Source organism: Papio anubis, chromosome 9 (genome assembly GCF_008728515.1).
Source record: "Papio anubis isolate 15944 chromosome 9, Panubis1.0, whole genome shotgun sequence".
In the NCBI taxonomy this organism is placed as follows: domain Eukaryota; kingdom Metazoa; phylum Chordata; class Mammalia; order Primates; family Cercopithecidae; genus Papio; species Papio anubis.
In genome coordinates this window covers 90,275,369-90,298,375 of record NC_044984.1, presented here as the reverse complement: position 1 = coordinate 90,298,375, position 23,007 = coordinate 90,275,369, and the positions used below count along the sequence as shown (strand labels likewise).

The 23,007-nt window shown below is 39.1% G+C and overlaps 2 protein-coding genes and 1 long non-coding RNA gene across 4 annotated transcripts in view; 2 read left to right on the top strand and 1 right to left on the bottom strand.

The window, feature by feature from the left end:
- The window catches only part of CCDC38 (coiled-coil domain containing 38), a 66,564-nt gene extending 63,742 nt beyond the window's left edge, over nt 1–2,822 (top strand). Inside the window, exons 15-16 of the mRNA XM_003906980.3 lie at nt 312–405; nt 2,681–2,822. Coding sequence (XP_003907029.1) covers nt 312–405; nt 2,681–2,794 — 208 coding nt within the window. The 3' untranslated portion in view covers nt 2,795–2,822. The remainder of the gene's footprint in view (nt 1–311; nt 406–2,680) is intronic.
- A 1,007-nt stretch (nt 2,823–3,829) lies between these two features.
- Nucleotides 3,830–11,294, bottom strand: SNRPF (small nuclear ribonucleoprotein polypeptide F). The gene is made up of 4 exons (XM_009181455.2): nt 10,877–11,294; nt 8,770–8,895; nt 4,584–4,648; nt 3,830–3,968 (listed from the first exon to the last, which is right to left on the bottom strand). Exons 1-4 carry the CDS (start codon nt 10,877–10,879, stop codon nt 3,902–3,904), a joined length of 261 nt encoding a protein of 86 aa, XP_009179719.1. The 5' UTR covers nt 10,880–11,294; the 3' UTR covers nt 3,830–3,901.
- Nucleotides 11,295–12,870: 1,576 nt separating this feature from the next.
- The window catches only part of LOC108581085, a 62,839-nt gene continuing 52,702 nt past the window's right edge, over nt 12,871–23,007 (top strand). The window contains exon 1 of one of the 2 annotated variants that reach the window (XR_004176165.1): nt 12,871–12,913. This is a non-coding gene — a long non-coding RNA (uncharacterized LOC108581085). The remainder of the gene's footprint in view (nt 12,914–23,007) is intronic. The other variant, XR_004176164.1, reaches the window with a different exon arrangement.

The following is a 23,007-nucleotide window of genomic DNA, read 5'->3' as shown; positions in this document are numbered from 1 at the left end:
CCAAGATTACGCCACTGCACTCCAGCCTGGGCAACAGAGTGAGATTGTGTCTCGGGAAAAAAAAAAAAGTAGACCAAGATCTGGGTATATTTCATATTTTCCAAAATGATGAAATTTCTTCCCATTTCAAAATAGTATTTGAGATTTACCTGAATATTCAAAAGCCATTGTTATGAGTAAAGATGAAGTATCATTTTCATTTAACTTTAAAGGAGGTCTTCTATTCACATGGCTCATTATCAAAGAGTAATGTACTTTTCTTACTTAATGTGATTTATAGTTACAAGAATGTTTCTCCCTTCTTGTGACAGGTTTCGTGATGAGAAAATGAGAGAAAAACAAAGACACCAAGAGGAAAGGCTAAAAGCTGCTCTGGAAAAAGCAGTAGCACAACCAAAGAAAAAGGTTTGTTTTGCTATTAATAGATCCAGCCATATCAATATGTGAGTGCCTCTGTGGTACAAAAACAAAATACTTTATTCGTCTAACTTATCCAGGTTGAACTTCAGAAGGATAATCTTTCTTGCTCACAGCTTCAATTGGTCTCTCTGGTTGTTACTTTTAGAATAATTCAAATTAGTGGCTCTCTAGTTCTCAATTAAACACTTTTTAGTAAAAGAAGCCTCTTCTCTCTCCTCTTTTTCTTTAGCCCTAGGTTCATTAAAATCAGGTATTTTTTTTTTTTTAGTTTTTTGGAATAGATTATAAAAGCATATTGTTCAAAGTTCAAAAGATACAAGAGTATTCAGTGTAAAGTCAGTCTTCCTCAGCTCCCCTTCCTGGAGGCAACCACTGTTAACAGGTTCATTTGCATCGCTCTGGAAATATACATACACATATATGTATTTATGTACATATTCCTTTTCTTACTGATAGCTAGGAACTTGGCTTCTTTCACTCAGTAATGTTTTGGAGATAAGTGAACCCAGAGAATCGCATGTAACTGTGGGGACTGTGTACAATCCCCATATTGTAAAGATAATGAGATTGACAGCTGGAGTCAAAATGATTTGCCCAGAGTCACTATGACGTAGCAGCAGAATCAGGACCAGAAGCCAAAGTTCTTTATTTTGCAAGACCACCTGTCCAATCAGAAGTTTGGGATTAGGCAGTCACGTACATGTGGTCCATCACTTCTACACAGGGTAAGGAGAGCCTTTTGTTTTATATGCCACTCTTTCCCTCCTCTGGGATACAGTCTGAAATATATTCCAGAAGGACAATTTCCTGGTTATCTGCAAAGCTATTGTGGACACTGATTCTTACCATAGTAACAGCTAACGCATAACGAATGCTTACTGTGTGCCTTACAACCAACCTCTTGAGGTAAGAACTTGAAAAAAATTCTGAAATATGGGAATTGTTAGTATGTGCCATAGCAAAAAGATGATTACTTCAAAATATTTTATTGAAATACTTCACCTTAAAAAGGGTATTTATCTAGTTCAATTCTTTCCATGAAGACTTTCCTCACCTGTTCTCTCTTCCCAAGAATTAACCATTCATCACCCTTCCACATGGACTACTTAGTAAACCCACCAAATTGAAATTATTTTTTAATATATTCACCTTTCCTTCTAGACCATGAGTTTTATGACGTTTGTATCCCTAATACCTGGCACATCATGGATACTTGATGTATAGTGAATTAACAGACTAAAAATGAGCATAAAAACTAAACCTGAAAAAAATTGGGGAAAAAATGGTTATCTGATAAATCAACAACACACAATGACCTCTGATAGAAGCTGACCCAATTAGGACACTTCATCATTGGTAATTTTTTCAGACAGTATTAATAACAAATGTTACCAAAGATCTCTGACAGTGAAAAATTCTGATATTGCAGAATGAATTCAGAGATTCTAGTCCCCCAAGGACATTTTTGTTGTTACAGTGATGGGGAAGAGTGCTATTGTTATTTAGGTTCTCTTGGGCCTGCAATGCAGGGGACAATCTCACATAAGAATTGTCCTAAAATGTCAATAGTGCCTTTTGAACACAGTGGCAATGTCCCATCAAATCTCACAGAATTATGGCAGTTTTCGCACTTATACATTTAATTTATACAAATTCAGCTACAAAAGCAAAACAAAATAAACAGCAGGCAAGGGAATCCCAAAAGTAAAGAGAAAAATAAGTAGTAATATACTTGAGTATATATGCCCCAGAGAGAATGAATAGGTATGAACTAGGGGTTTCCCAAAGCCTCTGCTGTTGGGAACACCTCCAGAAGCCAGCCAGTGTTCAAGATGGTACACGGTTTTCTGGACTTAACAAGATTTCTAAATGCTAGTCAGGTGCTCAACAGGAGAAAGCCATCTCTTCCAACCATGAAGGAAAAACTGGCTATGGCACTTACTGAGAAAATGGTGGCCTTCAACATGGTGCTTTTCTAGGTTGACCACATTTGAACCGTATACTACTGGATGACTTTACCTAAGTTTTCCCACTTCCCAATAAAACCTAACTGTTGCTCCTTCTGCATACTTATCGGTGTCCAGTTTGCTACTCAACTTTGCCTAGCATGTTAGACATCCGTTAGGTTACAAGTCCCTTTTAACTGTGATTAGTTAATATTACAAACCACATTATTCCTTGTAAAAATCAAGTTAATATTGGTATTTCACAAATTTCAATAGAAAATGGAAAATATTAAGTATTTTGTTTTTCTTTTCAGTTGGGAAGACGACTTGTCTATCATTCAAAACCTCCATCTACTAACAAACAGCAGCTACCTTTAGTCAATGAAACAAAAACAAAAGCACAAGAGGAAGAATATTTTTTTACTTGAATAAAAGCAGTAAGACATTTTATTACCAGAATGTCTTAGGTATATTTTGTAAATCTTGGCTTTCACTAATGACAATATTCTGCCCCATGTACCAGGCCTAATCAATTTGAGGAAGACAGGCCCTTATTCTAAGGGCCATAGGATTAGGAATAAGTTATTTTCTTTTGTTGAAGTCTTTATTCATAAGTATTAGTCCATATAGCTCAACATTGTTATCTATACTTTGAGTTGTTCCACTTGGGGATACACAAAGATAGTTTACTGATAAAACTGTATGGTAAATGACCACTGAAGTGTAATAATGGCCATTCTCTTACAACATGAGACTGTAAATGATATATTTTCTCAACCCATCTGTAGGGAAGTTCATAGCATGCTGTTATTACTATGGAATATACATTTTAACAATGTACAACTCTAAAATATCTGAAGGGTTTTGAAAGGCTTAAAACTTAACCTCGAAGTTATGGTCTCAGAACATAACTGTGAGACCGGTTTTTATTCCACATTACGTTTTGTTCAAAGAACTTTTTTCTCCTTAGTAAACAAATCATATGCCCTCAGCCTGAATGTCAGTTCCCAATTTCTGTTGTGCCCTGTCTGTACAATCATTTTAATTTTTAGAAGATGTTTCAGTTTTAGCTACAATATGTACATTTAGCTTATACTGACACAGAATTAACATGTAATTTATTGACTAAGTAAAATAAGACAGAATATTATTAATGCCAAGAAAATGTTTAATTTTATACATGTTAAAAGTGGCTCAAAAATAACTTGAAAACGTTGCATTTAAAAGGTCGCAGCTAATAGATAATTTTACAAGAAAAGGTCTGAAATTCACCTTCATAAAAATATCTAAAGCATATAATTATCCTTTATGGGGGAAAAAAAAAGAGTATTGAACTTACAAAAGAAAAGCAACTTAAATGAAATTCGGTGGCTTTTAAAGCATTAGTTCTGTGAGTAATCTTTCCCAACTGGTTCAACATTTGAGCTTTGCTTGTAAATATCTGAATACAAATAGTTCGCAAGTCAAGTTGAAAAACAAACAAATCTTTATTGTCTAGAAATATATATATAAAAAAAAATCCCCAACAAAAGATGCTATTCTCTCATTTCCCCATCTTCTTCCTCTTCTTCCACACCTCTGATATAAAGGACATTATTACACCTGTAAATAGAAAAAGTCCATTTTGTTGTTCCAACCAGAAACTTGTATGATCTGAATTACTGTATTTTTATTATGAAAATACTGAATGCTATATTTACAATATTCTTGTCTTAAAAATTTTTTTAATATATTTGTTTTTAAAAAGAGTTTTACATAGACTTGTTGAAAAGCACATTGCACTTATTTTCCACCATATGGTTGTTAAAATGACACCTTTATGATTTTCCAAAGGAAACAATTACCAGAATTTGAAGCTTTGAAGCTAGTACAGAGAATCAATATAACAAAAATCCTTACAAACAGCCAGACCCAACTAAAATTCAAAACTAAGTTATTGCAACGAAGGCCACTGCAAAAGGTTGCCACTGTAAAAGGTTATAGCTAAGAGCCAGAAAATTTAACAGCCTAGAAAAATCTTTTGGCCAGTTCTAAAACATTTGAAAACTTACCTTTGACAAGTTTAACAATTTCAAAGACTTTTGAAGTCTAATTGTAAAGTATTATAATAGTAATTTTTTTTTAAAGTACTTCCAAAATTGAGGCACTAATATATTTAGAACAGGTATTCCTGATGCTCACCAGTAACTCCTTACATATACCACTGCTGTTTGTTACCTTATTAAAACTTCACCCAGATGTCCAGACAAAGCTCCATCTATGTATTCTTCTGTATTTGCAAGCTTTCAATAAAAAGAAATAAATTAGTATAATCACACAGGAGGAAAATATTACAATACAGCTAATACTGGTGAGAGAACTTACTATGACCTTCCTATACCAACAACTCAAATTTATCTATAATTAATAAACAGAGGATGAGCTTTCTATTACTACTGTAGTACTTTTGGTTTCATATAAACCTTCAATAAAATTAATATTCATGGATGTAGAACAAATATATAATAAAGTTTGTCTCAACATAAGCCTCTGAATCTCCCAGGTTATGTAATATTTCTTCCCATTAGATATCAAAACAGTGTGTGGAAGAAGGCAGTCTCTATGAATAAATTGTGATTAAAAAGTTTTCTGAAAATTCATTCTAAAGAACCAGACGTTAAGTTTTCTCAGAGTAAAACATAAATCATATTGAGGTGTCCAAATGGGTATACAAAAGCTATGGCTAGCATGCCAAATACTTTTATATTAGTCAGCAACCAAAGCAGATAACTGAGTTAGAATTTTCTTCTTTTCCTGTCTTTTAAGAAACAGGGTCTCCCTCTGTTGCCCAGGCTGGAATGCAGTGGCACAATCATAGCTGAGCAAAACCTTGAACTCCTGGGCTCCTCCTGCCTCAACCTCCTGAGTAGCTAGGCCTAAAAGCATGTGCCACAAAGTCTGGCTACTTCAAAACAATTTTTTTTTTTTTTGTAGAGATGAGATCTTGCTATACTGCCCAAGCTGGTCTTGAATTTCTGCCTTCAAGTGATCCTCCTGCCTTGGCCTCCCAAAGTACTGGGATTACGGGCATGAGCTACCACATCTGGGCCTGAATAAGAAAATTTTTTTAAATTATGTACCAATAAACAGGGAAAAACAAGTTCTTAAGTGAAAGTTAAATAGTTAACAGTGACTTTTACAGTTATTTTGTTGAACCCTATTATTTCTAATTTTATATCAAAATGTTTAGCTTTCCTTCTACATATAGGTAACAATCTTCACTTGTAATTAAAAGAAAAATCACAATCAATGCCACCTGGGACTCAGCGACGGCACTAACAGGAGTGAAGGGAGAGAGGGAGGTTTCCTTCACAACTAGGCATGTGGAAAAGGAAAAGAAAAACACGGCTTAACAATAAGGATTAAAATAGGATGTGACATAAGGCATGAAAAACATGTTAATGAACACTACTACTGGATGTTACTCCCTCTCTTATAGAAAACAAAAAGTAATCTTCATTATCCAGATGATAGTTTTGTCTGAAATATATGAAGTTGTTGAGACAATTAGTTTGTATGTAACGGCTATAAGAAATAATGTATTAAGAGCAACTAATTTTTTGTAAAAGGTAATTACAACATTTAACTGCTTTCTAAATTACACAATAATGCTCCAAATACTTTCTATCATGTATTAAATTCAGTCTTCACCATCACTTAACAGGCTCTCTATGGCCACCATTCTAACCTAACTTTGTCATTTGTCCCTTAACTCAATCTGCTCTGGCCTTTTTGCTGTGCTTTGAACATACCAAGCATGCTTCCACCACAGGGCCTTTGTACTTGCTATTCCCTCAAACTGGGATGCTTTTCCCCAGACACTCACCTGAGTTGTACACTAATTCTGGTATCTTCCAGAATTCGCTTCCTCAGAGTGGCTATCCTATATAATATTGCACATACTGTCTCTCTATTCTCTTTTTCTTCATGCATGGCATCTATCACACCTATTATCACATTATATTACCACCTCCCACCACTAAAACATAAACTCTTGAGGGCAGGGATTTTGTTTTGTTCAATGCTATATTCACAGTGCCAAGCACATAATGGGAATCAATAAATATTTGCTGAGTGAACAAATTCAAACACTGGTATCAATATGGTTGACTACTCAAAGTGGTTGGTTACTTAGACATTTTTTAACTCTGGCAGGGTCACTAGCAAGCTATATTAATTCTAAAACAATTATTAAGTGGTAAATCTTTTATTACTGAGATGTTAATTTCCATAGCATAAAATTCACCCTTTTAAAGTGTACAATTCAGTGGTTTTTAGTATATTCAAAAACCTGTGCAACCTTGTGCAACTATCACCACTAATTCCAGAATATTTTAATCACAATTCATATACTTCCCAGATTTTTCTATGGTCTTGGTAAATGATTCCTGTTTAGGGAATTGTCCAAACTCAAACTATGTTTTGGGGACCTTAGTGTCATGTGCTCAGGTGGTAATTGCCTAAGTTAAGGAAAATCATAGCTCTCTGCCTACTTAAGTACTCCTTTGAGTACTCTGCTAACAAGTATGGAATCCTTGGATTCATGATTGGATTGACCACCTGTCTTGATAGCCTTTAAAAACCTGGCGGGAAACTACTATTAAAAAACAACAACCCCAAACTAATTTTTTAAATATGCAAAAGACATTAACAGGCATTTCTCCAAAGATAAACGAATGGCCAATAAACACATGAAAAGGTGCTCAACATCATTAGCCATTAGGAAAATGCAAATCAAAACCACAATAAGATACCACTTCACACCCATTAGAATAACTATTTTATAAACACCCATAGAAAATAACAAGTGTTGGTGAGGATGTGGAGAAACGGGAACCCTTGTGCATTGCTGGTGGGTATGGAAAACCACGTGGCTGCTGTGGAAAATAGCGTGACAGTTATTCAAAAGGAAAAAAAAATTTTTTTTTGTTTTTTGAGACAGGGTCTTATTCTGTTATCCAGACTAGAGTGCAGTGATGTGATCATGGTTCACTGCAGCTTCAACCTCCCCACGCTCAGGTGATCCTCCTACCTCAGCTTCCTGAGTAGCTGGGAATACAGGTGCCCACACCACCATGCCTAGCTAATTTTTGTATTTTTTTTGTAGAGATGCAGTTTTGCTATCTTGCCCAGGCTAATCTCAAACTGCTGGGCTCAAGCAATCTGCTACCTCAGCCTCACAAAGTGCTGGGATTACAGGCATGAGCCACCACGCTTGGTCTCCTTAAAAATTAAACTTGGAATTACCAGTAATCCAGTAATTCCACTTCTGGGTATATACCCCAAAGAGCTGAAAGCAGGGACTCGAACAGACATTTGTATATCCGTGTTCACAGCAGCATTACTTACTACAGTCCAAAGAGGGAAGCAACCCAGTGTCCACCAAGAGGCAAACAGATTAGAATGTGGTATATCCATACAATGGAATATTATTCAGTCATAAAAAGGAAGTTCTGACACATGCTACAACATGGATGAACCTTGAATAATACACTACGCTATGTCAAACAAGCCAGACACAAAAGGATAAATACACGATTCCATCTGTATGAGGTATTATACATGGTCAAATTCACAGACATGTAGAATAGTGGTTACCATGGGTTAGCTAGGTGAAGGAAGCAATGGAAACTTATTGTTTAAAGTTTAATTGTAAAATTATTGTTTAATGGAAAATTACTGTTTAATGGGCAAAAAATGTCACTTTTGGATGATAAAAAAGTTCTGGAAATGGATAATGGTAATGGCTGTAGAACAATGTTAAGGTACTTAGTGCCACTGAATTATACACTTAAAAATGGTTAAGAGTGGCAAAATTGTAATGTATATTTTACCACAATAAAAAGAAAATTAATTACAAAAAAACCCCACCAAAACACATGGCTGAATCATTTACAGAAACTCATTTGACAGACATACAGTCAGTTCAATTTCTTCGGCAGATGTGTCTTTCCCCTGAAGGAATGAATTTCCTCAATAACTTTGGTGTTGTGCCTTTAGCATCATTCATTAAAAGACTCATGAATTTCACTTGAAAACTTTCTTTCAGGGCTAAATGATGAGAAATGTTTTGTTTTCTCCAGCAAAGTAGTGTGTTTCCCTTACAGTATTATTATGAATTAAATGTCTGAGCTCTTCTTACTTTAACTACTAGGAATAAAAGCTGTGGCTGAATTCTGGTTTAAGTCCATGTCTTGTACCTAGTATATCATAGTATCCTCCCTGGCTTTGACTTTATTTTTTAATTTTGCCGTACATTTGTCAATTTAATTGTATGTATTCTTATTAGTCAGACTAAACCTTTGAGCAATAAGGTGAAGCAAACTAAATGCAATGTTATGACCTTTACAGCTCTTTAGCTTACCTGCATGTTCATGTAGCCATCTACAGATACCAGATAGCCCTTGTACTCCATTCCCCACTTAAGTTTCACCATCACTGGCTTTCCTGTTAGTCCATTGAGGAAAGGTTTGGGATTGAGGGGTAAACTCTGCACAAAGAACAAAAAAGGATCCAATTAATTATTTTTCCTCCCACCACCAACTCTCTTCTACTAAATACCAATATTTTGTGGTATGCAAATGAAGAAAACTCTTGACTCATTATTTTAGTACACAATTTTCACTTTTATTTATTGGAGAGTACCAGGGAAATTTAAATATCCAGTTAGCCAGTATCACCTTTAACCCATCAAAACAAAATACTCACTATTCACTTAAGATAACACCGACTACATACATCACTTACTGTTCTGAGCTCTAAAGAAACAAAGATAAAGGCACTTAAAAAAAAAAAAATGCGGGCCAGAAAGGGTGGCTCATATCTGTAATTCCAGCATTCTGGAAGGCCAAGGCAGGTGGATCACTTGAGGCCAGAATTTCAAGACCAGCCCAGGCAACATAGTGAGACCACCTTCTCTACCAAAAATAGTCAGATGTGGTGGTGCACACCTGTAGTCCCAGCTACTAGGGAACAGAGCAAGACCTTGTCATAAATAAATAACAGAGTCCCTGTCAAGAAGTTGGAGATGGGGAGGGGGGCTCCTCACATACAAATAATTATACTGCATATTGCAACATAATAAGAGGAGATATACTAGGCACAAGGGTACCAAAGCAATCCAGGGAAAAAAAGGAAAGGTTGCCTGAAATAAGTAATACCTCAGTTTTAAAGAATGAGAATTTATTTCCAGAGCGGGAAAAAATCCTGTTCCAGGCAAGGCTAGCTACTTATGTAAAAGGAGGGAAGAGTTAAGCAACAAGGTGATTTTGGGGACATACAATTCAGCATTGTCAGTCAAAGTCCCAAATATAAGACTACAGAAGGAAGCAGAGGGCAGATCACGCTTGACAGTCTTTAACTGTGGAAGCTAGGGCTAGGTCCTAAATGACTTTGTCACTAGCACTGCCTCTTATAGCAATCACTTAAAGTTTGTTCAGCAAACCATTAACATCTCCAGTGAATTCGGTTTTTGCCCTTTTCTGTTCACTCACCAGTCAAAGAAAGAACAGAACTAAGAAACTTGGCTACTAACCCCCTCTAACATAAGCATATTCGGAGTGACTTGATACGGCGATTACTCCAATAACCTAATGGGTCTCCAGTTTTCATTCTCCAATTTATTATCCACCACAGCAACATGATTTTTTAAAGTGCACATCAAATTGTCATATTTCTGCTTAAAATGATTCAATGGCTTCCAACTCAATCATTTTCAATTGATTTGGAGTACAATCAAAACCTCCCAACACAGCCTAAGAGGTCCTGCCCAACGCCTGCTCCTCCGACACCATCTCGTAACCACTCTTCCTGCAAGTGGCTGTACCTTTTTGTCAATTTCTCCAACTGACCAAGCTTTCTTTCCGGCCGCAGGTCTTATGCTCCTATTCCCTGTGCTCGGTACACTCCTCCTCCTGCTCTTTAAAGGGTCTATTTCATGACACTTAGGCTTCAGGTTAAATTCCACCTCCTAGGGAGGCCATCTCTGACTAAGCCTCTAAATGTCTAACACGCACCCTCACAGCCTCCTGTCTGCATTCTTCTTAGCACTTATTACTTGCAATTGCATATTTGTTATTTTTTGACTGTCTGTCTTCCCCAACCAACTGAGTTAAACTAGAGCATGGCCGTATCATTACTTTCATGCAATGAAAGTGAATTTTGGAGTGTGGTTAAGTGGGAAGTGCAAATTCTCTTTGAGTTTTACCCCGACCCTGTAGCCACAAATAAGAATATCCCAAGCCCGGATTCAAACAAAGAGGAGAAGGCACGGGCACTCCTAGGAAAAGAAAGGCATCGGGAGGAGCACGCGCCTCAGAAATCCTAAAAGCAGAGTGAAAGAAGCTGGCGACCGGGTGCGCGGCGCCTCACGCGGATGAATGGGAAACGCGCGAAGCAACCACTAGGCCCCGCGAGGTGGTCTCCCTCCTTCTCTTTGTCCCCGCTTCTCCCGCCGTTCTCGTTCTCCTTACCATCGTAACCACGGCCGAATATTGCAGGCTACTCACTGCCGACCAGGCTGCCGCTTGTCCCTCGTGACTACAGCAGGTACCCCAGGTCCCGAGCCGCTGAGTTTCAAGAAAAATGGCCGCCAAACGGGAGTGTGACCTTTCACCTCCCACCACGGCCCTTCCTGCCTCTGTGATTGGACGAAAAGAGATGCGCGCTGATTGGAGGAGATGGTTGGACCAGTATCTCCTGGCAACCAGCAGCGGCTTGAGTTTGTGCCTGGCGGGCTGCGCGCGGGTCTTGGGAAACCCGCTCTTGAGGAGCAAGGTGAGGCAGCCAAGGACTGGAGGCAGGCCGGTGTTGTAAATGTGCGGTCTGGGAGAGGCTGTGTAACATATGTGACTTCTCCCCAACTTGGTTAATGGGGATTTTACTTTGTCTTTTTACACCCGTGAGAATGTTCAGGATCCCAGAGTTCCTTCCTCACTCTTCCAACAGGTTGCATGATTTGGGGGCGCCTCTGCCGCAGGCCGTTTCTACCTGAGTATTCTCTCTTCTGCAACACCCGTTTCAACCCCTTTTAAAGGAATTCGGGGGTAGCCAGACAAGACTAGGGGCGGTGAAACGCACCGAAGGGAGTCGGATACAGAATTTATTTTAAACGAGGTCAGGTTGTGTCTGGGATACGGTGTCATGTCCCCCCACCCCCCACGACCCCGCCGGCCCCATCTTTCTCTTGCATCGCCAGCAGAGACTGGCACGGCCTTCTTACGTGCATTTGAAATTACCTAAGGGCGTAAGCAATATTTCCGCTGTCACGGATTAAAACTTTCGACGTAACGGTGTTATCCGAATCTCACTGGTTTTTGTCGTAATCCTAGTGAGTTCGGCTCACTCTGATCTGAAATGCTAAATGCAGTTCTTGGAGAACACGCCCTTTGGGAAGTAACGCTTTTTTGCGGCCCTGAAGAGATGGATTTGAGGTTGAGGATGAAATGTTGGTTGTTGAGGCACTGTGGAGCAGTGGGCAAGACTTTGGAGAGGGCCTGCATTGGGAACCTGCGTCTATCAGGCGCAGCCGGTGTTGGGCAGTGTCTTAACCCCCAGGGCCACTGTTTCCACGGCAGGAACGCGGCTTTAAAAACGGAACCATCCTCAGCGTGGTTGCGAGAATTTAACCTAAAACGGGGCTTGGCCTTGTAAAAGCTCAGTGTTTCACATAAGTGTTGAACACTGACAAGACAGTCATTGTCAGTGTAGTTTTTACCAAACAGTTATTAGATTTATTCACCCTAAACTTAAGTGGATTTCTCCCTTAGTTTGTCTATTGTTTCATGAACTTTAAGTCTTTGTACAGACTTTGAGTTCCTACTATGTGTCAGGCTCTTTCAACAATTGTGGAAATCTTACCTTACCATCTGATTAGGGGTGACAGCCCCGTTTTAGAGCTGAGGAAGCAGGCCCAGCAGGTAACTGTTACCAGTTGAGGGTAGCTGTCCGAGTTCTTTAGCTGTTTTCTACAGTGAAGTGAAGCAAAATACTACAATCAAAGCACATTCATCGTAAAGCATTGTGCATTTAAGTTTGGTTTTTCTCTTCATGTTAATTTTTTTTTTTTTTTCGAGAAATGGGAGTAGCCTCTGATACCCAGTCAGCATGAATGGGCCTTAGGTTCCCTGCCTCCAGCCGCTATTCTTCTGCCTCATAACCTGCTCAGGACCACATACCTGGGTTTCAAAACTCTGCTTTTTCTACTTCATGAAGCTGCCTTTCAAAGACTCAATATGTACTTGAGAAGCCTGACTCTTTAGCTGTTTTCTCAGTGAAGTGAAGCAAAATACTACAATAAACACATTATGTAAAGATTGTGCATTTAAGTTTGGTTTTTCTCTTCATGTTAATTTTTTTTTTTTTTTCGAGACAGTCTCATTCTGTCACCCAGGCTGGACTGCAGACGTGTGATCTTGGCTTACTGAAGCCTTGACCTCTTGGACTCAAGAGGTCCTCCCACTTCAACCTCCCGAGTAGCTGGGACCACAGGCATGTGCTACCACACCCAGGTAATTTTTAAATTTCTTTTTGTAGAGATAGGGTCTTGCTTTGTTGTCCAGGCTGGTCTCAAACTCCTGGGCTCCAGCTGTGCACCCACCTTGGCCTCCGAAAGTGCTGGGATTACAGGTGCGAACCACCATTCCTGGCCCATATTAAATTTTAATCTTAAATACCTTATTAAAATTAAGTGGGCATAAGTCATTGATATTTTTCTAATTATAAATATTATACAAAATTTTGGAAAATATAGAAGTTCTAAACAATAAACCGAAAATCACTAGTAATCCCACCAATCAAAGAAAACTGTTAACTTTTATTGTAACATATGTACTTTTTTTTTTTACAACAGCTGTACAGTTTTTTTGCTGTTTGTTTGTTGTTGTTGTTGTTGTTGTTGTTGTTTTGGAGACAGAGTCTCACTCTTTCACCCAGGCTGGAGTTAAGTGGTGCGACCTTAGCTCACTGCAACCTCTGCCTCCCAGATTCAAGCAATTCTTGTGTCTCAGCCTCCCAAGTAGCTGGGACTACAGGCAGGCAGCATCACATCCAGCTAATGTTTTGCTAATTTTTTAAAATTTATTTTTAGTAGGTATGGGGTCTTACTACTTTGCCCAGGCTGATCTTGAACTCCTGAGCTCAGGCAATCCACCCACCTCAGCCTACCAAAGTGCTAGGATTACAGGTGTGAGCCACCACACCCGGCCTACACACAGTTTTGTAACTTGTTTTCTTCACTTTATATTGAGCAAATTCTCATATGACTAAATATACTCTTCTAAAGTGTGGGTGGCTTAATATCTTCATTATACTTTGTATTTTGCATCTGTGATAACATATTATTCTATTATTTTCATTTTTCCTCCTGTTATAAACAGTCTGCACTGAATATACTTTTACATGAATCTTGGAGTGTATTTTTGATTCTTTACCATAAATTCTTAAAAATACAATTCCTAGGTTATAAGGCATTACTATTTTAAAAGCAAATATATATATTGCCATGTTGGCATATAGCTCCACAGAATATTCATCAGAATAATTGGTTCAAATATAGGGGAAATAACAGGCTTTATATTTTTCAAAGATGAGATAGAATACATTTTGAGCACATATGAAGAAAATGACCCCTAATTGTTAATTAGGATGAACAGTTTGGTGAGTTCTACCATTATTTATCCTATAACACAAAAGTTCCAGTGGTATACAATCATCTAAAAAGGAATTTATGAAATGATTTAGAAATATTTACTGAGGTGAGTAAAATGAATGTGTAATGTCTGCCCTTGTGGAACTTTAAAACCTCTTTGAGAAGAAGGGGACCAATATGTATTGAATGCCTTTCATGTTATGCCAGGATATTTTATTATGTAATTTGTCTAATTTAAATCCTCACAGTACTTCAAGGTAGATATTATTATAATCCCCATTTTAGAGATGAGGAGACAGCTTCAGAGAGATTATGTATTTTTGTCAAAAGCCATGTGGAAGGTAAAATGGCTCCAAAGCCTAAGATTTTTCCTTTATACCACTCTGCCGCTCCCAAAAATGTGGTTAAGTAGAGTACAAATAAACAAATATATAGAAATACAAATATTAATGCAGGATGAAGAGGGATAGCATTTACGAAGTTACTTTTGAAATTGATGAGCTCTTCTTTTTATTTTGTTTATTCTCATAATTCCAACATCTTATTAGTTTTTTTTATTATGGCCAGAATCAGCTACAGGTATGGTCGGAATAGGTTTAAAGGAGGAAAAATCCAAGATTTGAGTGCTTTCTGTCTGGTGGAAGCTTTTTGTATATATTTTTGTCAAACCTGAGAGATACGGTATTCTGTCTAGCGAAGAAGTTAAGATTAAAAAATATATGAGCTTCCTTGGATCATACAAACACTGAACCTAGATTAGAATTCAAATCTTTTTGGTGGTTCAAAGCCCATTGTACCACTGTAGAGAGACAATCATACCTCAAAGGTGTAGGAACATAAGAACCCCCCTCTCACCTCTTGAGGTTTGATATTTGAGTCTGAGAAATAAATAGACGATAGACCAATTACAAGGAGAAAAAGCACAGCATAATTGATTTATGCGCAGGGGAGCATCACAGGAAGCTGAATGCCCAATTCTAGTAGCACTAGACCCAATAAGGTCTAGAAGTTTATATACCCTTATTCATAGGGGAGAAGGGAATGCAGGATGTAAGCAATTTTAGAAGAGTAATGATTTTTATGAGATGAATGGGTCCATAGAACAGACAATAGTCTGGGACAAAGTTCATCTGGGCTGTAGGTACGGTGTTTGATTTTCAGTCTTTTCCTCTGTGATATGAGTTTAATTTTCCTTGGTTAATGAAATTTCAGTAAGAAGACTGAAGACAATTGTTTTCCTCTTCAGTGGATTGGATATTTAAGTAGATAAGGGAACTTCAGAGAAAAGTCTCTTCCTGTGCTTCAGGAGAGGAGGAGGGGCAAGAGATAGGGGGTGGGAGAAGGTCAGAGACAGACCCTAGTTCTGAGGCTGCTGCTTTAGTACAAAGTATTGGTATGTCAAAGCACCATGCTTTGGGGTATCATTTTCTGAACCCCAACAAAGGAAACTTGGTATTGTGGTTAGGAGCCACGACTGTCTGAGTTCAAATCCTGTCTTTGCCATGTGCAGGTTATCTCTGCTTCAATCTCCTCATCGATAAAGAGGATGATCATGATAGTACCCATCTTAAAAAAAATTTTTTTTAATCAGGTGGGCTCTACTTATGTTGCCCAGGCTGGTCTCAAACTCCTGGGCTCAAGCAGTCCTCCTGTCTCAGTCTCCCAAGTGGCTGGGATTACAGGTGTATACCACCATGCCCAGATCAATACCCATCTTATAAGGCTGCTATTAGGATACAATATTTGTGGTATTTATCCATCTCCTGATACTGAATAGTTTCTGTAGCAAGGTACATAGGCACGTGAGTAGGTCAATGTGACCTACTAATAACTAACACTAATTACTAATATGGGACTACTTGTTTACTGCTTGCTAAACTGCTGCTTGCTAAAAAAGTTCTGGGCCGTTGGCTCTGATTCCTCAGCTGTGCTGGAATCCCCTGTGCGCCTGACATCTATCTGTCTAGGTCTATCACTTCACCTCTTGGGACTTGGGGGGCAAGGGAGGCTGACACAGCTATGACGATGCTTCTGCTGTTTGCTGTGTGTAGTAAACTGTCTTGTTCTGATCCGTTGAGTCTCATTGTCTCCTTTCGGCACCTGTGGAGAGATAGCAGGTTTACTCCTTGCTATCTAAAGTTGTGCTTCTCTCCTGACTCTCACAGGGTTAACATTAAATGAAGAACATTAAATGAGATAATATATGCAAAGCAGTACACTATCTGGTCAGTAGTCAATGTTCGATAAATGGTTGTTCTACATTTATAATCAATCAAAATCTATCCCCTAGAGCTTTGGTTTAAGTAATGTAAAACCAATGTAAAAGTAGCACCTTATATATTTATGGGGAGACCAATCCCTTTATGGACCAGAAAATTACTTCGCCTGATAACTCAAGATATAAGAGATTAGTCCAGACCGGAAACCACATTTATTAGTCATTAAATGCAGAGGGAGCTGGAGGGAACTAGCAATCAAGGACCTGGGAAACAGATGAGATAGAAAATAAGTAGATGCCTACAATTTGTTCATATATATTGAGTTATATTAAAAAGGCAGTATAGGCTGGGCAGTGTGGTTCATGCCTGTAATCCCAGCACTTTGGGAGGCCGAGGTGGGTGGATCACTTGAGTCCAGGAGTTCAAGACCAGCCTGGCCAACATGGTGAAACCTCCGTCTCTACTAAACCTCGTCTCTACTAAAAGTACAAAAATTAACCAAGCATGGTAGCGCACGCCTGTAATTCCAGCTACTCAGAAGGCTGAGGCACAAGGATCGCTTGAATCCAGGAGGCAGAGGTTGCAGTGAGCTGAGATGGCACCACTGCACTCCAGCCTGGGCGACAGAATGGGACTCTGTCTCAAAAACAGAAGGCAGTATATCGGTAGCAGAAGATAATAAAAACAGTATATTTAATAGCACATTATATGATTGTTTTATATGATTGGCAACATAATGGTTGATAATGCTGGTTCTAGAGGCCAGATTTGAGTCTTGAGTTTGAATCCTGCCCCCAGTACTTACTAGTGGGAACTTGTTACCCGCCCTCACTAAGCTTATTTTCCCATGACACAGGGAAAGTTGTTTCTTTCTTCCAGAGTGGTAGTGGATGTTAGGAGTTAATACAAGGTTGTTCCTCTATCCTTCCTGAAGATACGGTTTTAAAACCATTAGATGGAGTGAGCAAAGTATGCACCTGTGCTGGGGTATGGGGTAGTCACAGTGGTCCAAATGGAGGGAGGAGAGCATCCACATAAGAGAGCAGCCAGTGTGGTGTGTCAGAGCCTGAGTAGGAGGAGGAAGGTATCTACATAGGAGGGCGGGCAAAATGGGAAGTTGGTGCCTGAGGAGGTGAGGATGGTGGTCACACGTGGTGAGGGGCAGCCCAGCACCAACCATTGGAGCCCAAGTAGAATGAAGCATCCCCAGAGGGTGGCCTGACGGGGAGTGTTGGAGCCTGAGTGGGGTAAAGAGGGTGTCCACACTGCAGGGAAGAGGGTGGCCTGCTGTGGAGTGTCAGAGCCTAAAGGAAGCGAGGAGGACGTCCATGCAGAATGACCTGGCGCACCGTGTCAGAACTTGAATGGAATGAAGAAGAAATGCAGGGGAGGGGACAGTGGCAGGAAGGGAAATTTGTTACAAGGGCACTAATCAAAGGAATCAACCTATACCAATGAGCATACTTAATGCTCAGGTTTTAGTTTCTAGAAACCGCTCCCCACTAAAGGAACCAGGATTCCTTCTAACATTGGCTAATTCCAGTCTTCTTCACTATAGTAACTGGTAGATACTATCTTATTACAATCCAATGATCAAACAACGATCATTAGCAATTGAAAAATCAAAATCAGGTGCCACATGATAAGATACAAAGAGAAGATGCATTCTGTGGTATTCTTACCAAAGCCACATAACCTGAATCTAGTAATCAGGAAATATCAGACAAACCACATTGAGGAACAAAGTGGCCTGCAGTGTTCAAGAGTGTCAAGGCCACAGAAAGATCTCCACGATAAATTGCTAAGAAAGACAAAGCACAGAATAACTTACAAAATATGCTGCATCTGTGTAAAAAGAGCGGGCAGGGGATAACAAGCTATCCATTTCTGTGTATGTGCATAGATATACTGGAGGGCTCTGAAGATACTAAGAACACAGGTTACCTATGGATGTAGTGGAAACTACACTGAGGGCAGACAATGATGAGACTTTTCACTATGCATTTTTAAAAAAACTTTTAATTATGAAATTCACATACTTTATTAACCATTTCAAAGTATACAATTGAGTGGCATGTAGTACATTCACAATGTTATTGCAACCACCACCTCTATATAATTCCAAAACATGTTCGCAACTTTATTTATTTGTTTGTTTTGAGATGGAGTCTCGCTCTGTCACCCAGGCTGGAGTGCAGTGGTACAACCTCGGCTCACTGCAACCTCCGTCTCCTGGTTCAAGCAATTCTCCTGGTTCAGCCTCCCGAATAGCTGGGATTATAGGCACATGCCACCACACCCGGCTAATTTAATACATTTTAAATAAATTTAACAAATTTTAAATAAATGATACCTTTGAGTTTTGTAAATCATAGATTCAATCTGTGGGGGAGACTAGGTAATAAAAGAAGTCCGTGGATGAAATGGCTGGAAACCACTCAAGTAGATTATCAGCATTCAATACTGACTTTAAACACTGTTCTGTTTTTTGCCGTGGTTCCAGAGGGTGGCAGTGGTGAATCTGGAGTACGATTTCTGTTTGCCACATGAGCACTTAAAAGTTAATCAGTACAAATAGGACTTCTCTGTTCTCAAAACACTAAAGGAAACAAAACAAAACCTCATGGAATTTTCCCCGTAGTATCCTGTGCCATACAGTCTCCCCCTACCTCCTTCACCCCTCAAATGTCTCCATTGAATCCAATTTTTAAAATTAAAGCTTATTCTACTTCCTCATATATTACCCTGTTGCCAGAGCTATCTGACCTCCTCTTCTTGAAAACAAACCAAAGACCTGAACATATTAGTTGGATGCTCACCAACCTTTGTTGGTTACCCATGACTAGCAGCCTAAAACAAACTCCTTCATCTCTTTCCGTTCTGTCCCACGAACCGCAAAGCTGGCCCTTGCACCGCCGGCCATGCTTTTTCTCACAACTCCACATACTCACACAAGATGTTCTCACCACCTAGAAATCCCTCCCTGTTTGCTTTGCCTGAAAAATGCCTCCTCATCTAATCTCCATGCCCGCTCAAATGGGCAATTCATATCTGAAGCTTTCTCTGACTTCCCCAGATCACTAATTGTTCTGTCACATGGGCTCTACCCAGCTGTTTCAACACTAACTATACTCTCTTTTAGAGAAAAAGGTCTTTTGTTCATTAACTCCTTTGTTGCTATTACTAGTCATTTACTAGCACATAATTGGTTCCCTGGCACATGATGGCAAATTTCTGGAATGAATAAATTAATGAATAACTGAATTGAGAGACTTGGACTTTAAAAATTTGCACCAGTTCAAACATTATATATATATATATATAAAAAAAAAACCCAAAAAAACCAAGGGGAATCAGGGTGTCCACACTTAAAAGAATGGAATAAACTGAACAGTAGAGCATTGTAAGTGGAATTATTGACCGGGTGCAGTGGCTCACGCCTGTCATCCCAACACTTTGGGAGGCTGAGGCAGGTGGATCACCTGAGGTCAGAAGTTCAAGACCAGCCTGGCCAACATGGTGAAACCCTGTCTCTACTAAAAAATACAAAAATTAGCTGAGTGTGGTGGTGGGCGCCTGTAATCGCAGCTACTTGGGAGGCTGAGGTAGGAGGATCACTTGAACCCAGGAGGCAGAGGCTGCAGTCAGCCATTGCACTCCAGCCTGGGTGACAAGAGCAAGACTCCATCTTAAAAAAAAAAGGAATTATTTGCTTTTATGGAGGCAGGCAGTGTACTGGAGTCTGTAATTTTATCTATTACTAAATTTACCAAGTGCTTTGTGTTCTATGAATGTGTCTTTTGAAACGTTTTTTAGATCTAACAATTCCTACTTACAGTCATTTGAAATGAAACTGGCAGTTTCCTTTTACTGTGTATTCTAGCTAACCCTCTTGTTATGGAACTGGCCCCTTTTATGTCTTTTCTTCCTGTGGTAAGGGAATCCTGATTGATTTAGAAGCATGTGTTGTCTGCATCATTAATTTGGCACTTATTGGCTACATCTTTGAGAACTGTCATCTTCATTTGTGTATATACCCTCCAACTTCACTGTAAGATATTTGAGAGTGGTGAGCATATTTAGATGTTTTTGTATTTCTGTGGTAATCCAGCTTATTGCTTTATACATATATTGTTTACTTACTTTTCTCTCTTTTACACTAGTAGAGGATATTGCTCAGTATCTTAGTTGAAGTCTCTACAGTGTTACAAATAGACACTTATTTTTCACTTATGCAAAGTCCAAAAAGGGTATTCCTGCTCAGCATGTGGCTCTCCTCCATATGACGACCCAGGACCAAGTCTCCTTTCACCACGTGGCTTCTAAGGTCACCTTGCTCGTCTGCATCGAGACAGAAGGGGCAAGAACGTAGAGACAGGGTCATCCACAGGAGACTTTTGTGGGTCAGGCCTAATGCAGCACAAATTAGTCTTCACATTCTGTTGGCTAGAACACAGTCACATGACTTCACCTGACTCCAGGGAAAGCTGGAAAATGTAGTCTGTTCGGGAAGAAAAGGCAATGTGAACAGCCTTGTCTCTGCCACACTCAGAAAAAAATACTAATAATTAGGTTACTTTTTATATTTTTACTTGCCCTCTTACATGCCATCTATGCCATCTATTTTCACTCATTCTGTTTCCACTACATACTGATACTCTTATCAAGATTTATTAATTTATCACCTTTCTCTATCCTGGGGTATTTAGCAACTGTAATTCCAATGCTAAAATGCCACTGTTAACATTTTAAAAATCTTTTCTCTGCACATAAATTTGTATATATTTTAATATAGTTGTAGTAATGCACAATTTGTATCTTATTTTTTACTTAACATTATAGCATAAACATTTCCTCATTCTTAGGAATGTTTCAGTAGCTTTTTTTTTTTTTTTTAGGTAGGATCTCCCTCCATTGCCCAGGCTGGAGTACAGTGGCACAATCTCGGCTTACTGCAACCTCTGACTCCTGGGTTCAAGCGATCCTCCCACCTCAGCATCCTCAGTCAGTAGCTGGGAACTCAGGCATGTGCTACCACACCCAGCTAATTTTTTTGTATTTTTGGTAGAGATGAGGTTTCACCATGTTGCCCGAGATGATCTTGAACTCCTGAGCTCAAGTGATCTGCCCACCTCCATCACCCAAAGTGCTGGGATTACAGATGTGAGCCACCATGCCTGACCCCAGTAGCAACACTTTTCACGACTATAGTATCTATCATATACTTAATATTATACCCTACTTATTGGACATTAAGTTGTTTCTTCATTTATTACTATTGTTGCCCGAGTTCAAATTCTGACTCTTTCATTTCCTAGCTCAATGACCATGGGCTTTCTGATTGTGGGTTCTTTATTTGTAAAGTGGGACTGACTATGCTGTCTACTTCCTATCATTTGGAGGGATTAAATTAGTAATAGATTTTAAGCAGTAAAAGTGATTCTTTCTTTCTTGAGCCTTTCATTCATTCATTTTATTGAGACAGGGTCTCGCTCTGTCGCCCATGTTGGAGTGCAGTGGTGTGATGTGCCTGTCTGCAGCCTCACTCTCCTGGGTTCAAGTGATCCTCCCACCTCAGCCTCTCCAGTAGCTGTGACTACAGGCATGCACCACCTCACCCAGCTTATATATATATATATATATGTACACACACACACACACACACACACACACACACTATATACTTGTCAAATATGAGAAGGCCTAAAAAACTCCTCTATAATTAATACTCGGACTACTAACATAGTACTTATTACAGACCATCCTTTATTATAGTATTTGTGTATATATATAGATATATACATACGCATATATGTATGTGTGTATATATGTGTATCTATATATTATTTTTTATTTTTGCAGATGCCGGGTTTCACCATGTTGCCCAGGATGTTCATTTATTAATTCCACAAATATTTATTCAGTGTCACCATGTGCTAACACTGAATAAATGTGCTGACACTGACAACTATTTGAGAGTACTCCCCAGGAGATAGAGAAATGGTTAAGTGGAAATCCATACCGACTTAAGTCAGGGAAGCCTCATTTGCCCAAATTTGCCTATGGACCAATTTGCCAAATGACAAATGTACAAAAAAACTGAAAACAGGTTTTCAGACTGTTCACAGCAGTGGTTTCACTGTCAGTGGCAAGGATAGAGGCAAAGCTCCAGTTTGTAAAAACAGAGAAGACAGCAAATTGTTTTTAATGGAAAGTCCACCTACAAACAATGGTGAGTATCCTAGGGTATGAAATACACTCGAAGTTCATATTCAACTGAGCTGACCTGATAAACCCCTGGGGGAAAGCAGCAGCAGCAAAATGACTGTAGTGACACTGCTGTGTGATGAAATGTTCAAAAGAAATCAGTAACTCAGCAAATGTATTTAGTGTTTTGGCCTTCCTCTGGAAGTCAGAGAAGTCTTTTCTGAGGAGGTGATATTTAATCTGGGGGTCAAATCTGGGGGTCAAATACGAGAAGGCCTAAAAAACTCCTCTGTAATTAATACTTGGACTACTCATGTAGTACTTATTACAGACCAGTCTTTATTATAGTATTTGGGACATGTACTTGGTATCTTACTGTGAGTTATTTAAGTGCCAGGTACATAAAAGTTCACTAATTGTTTATGGATACACCAGAACTGAGTGTGGTGGGAAAAACAGGAGTGTCTGTTGGATGACCCCCAAGGCTATCTCTGGATGGCTTGGCAACAAGCTGGCTAGGCTTGATGGC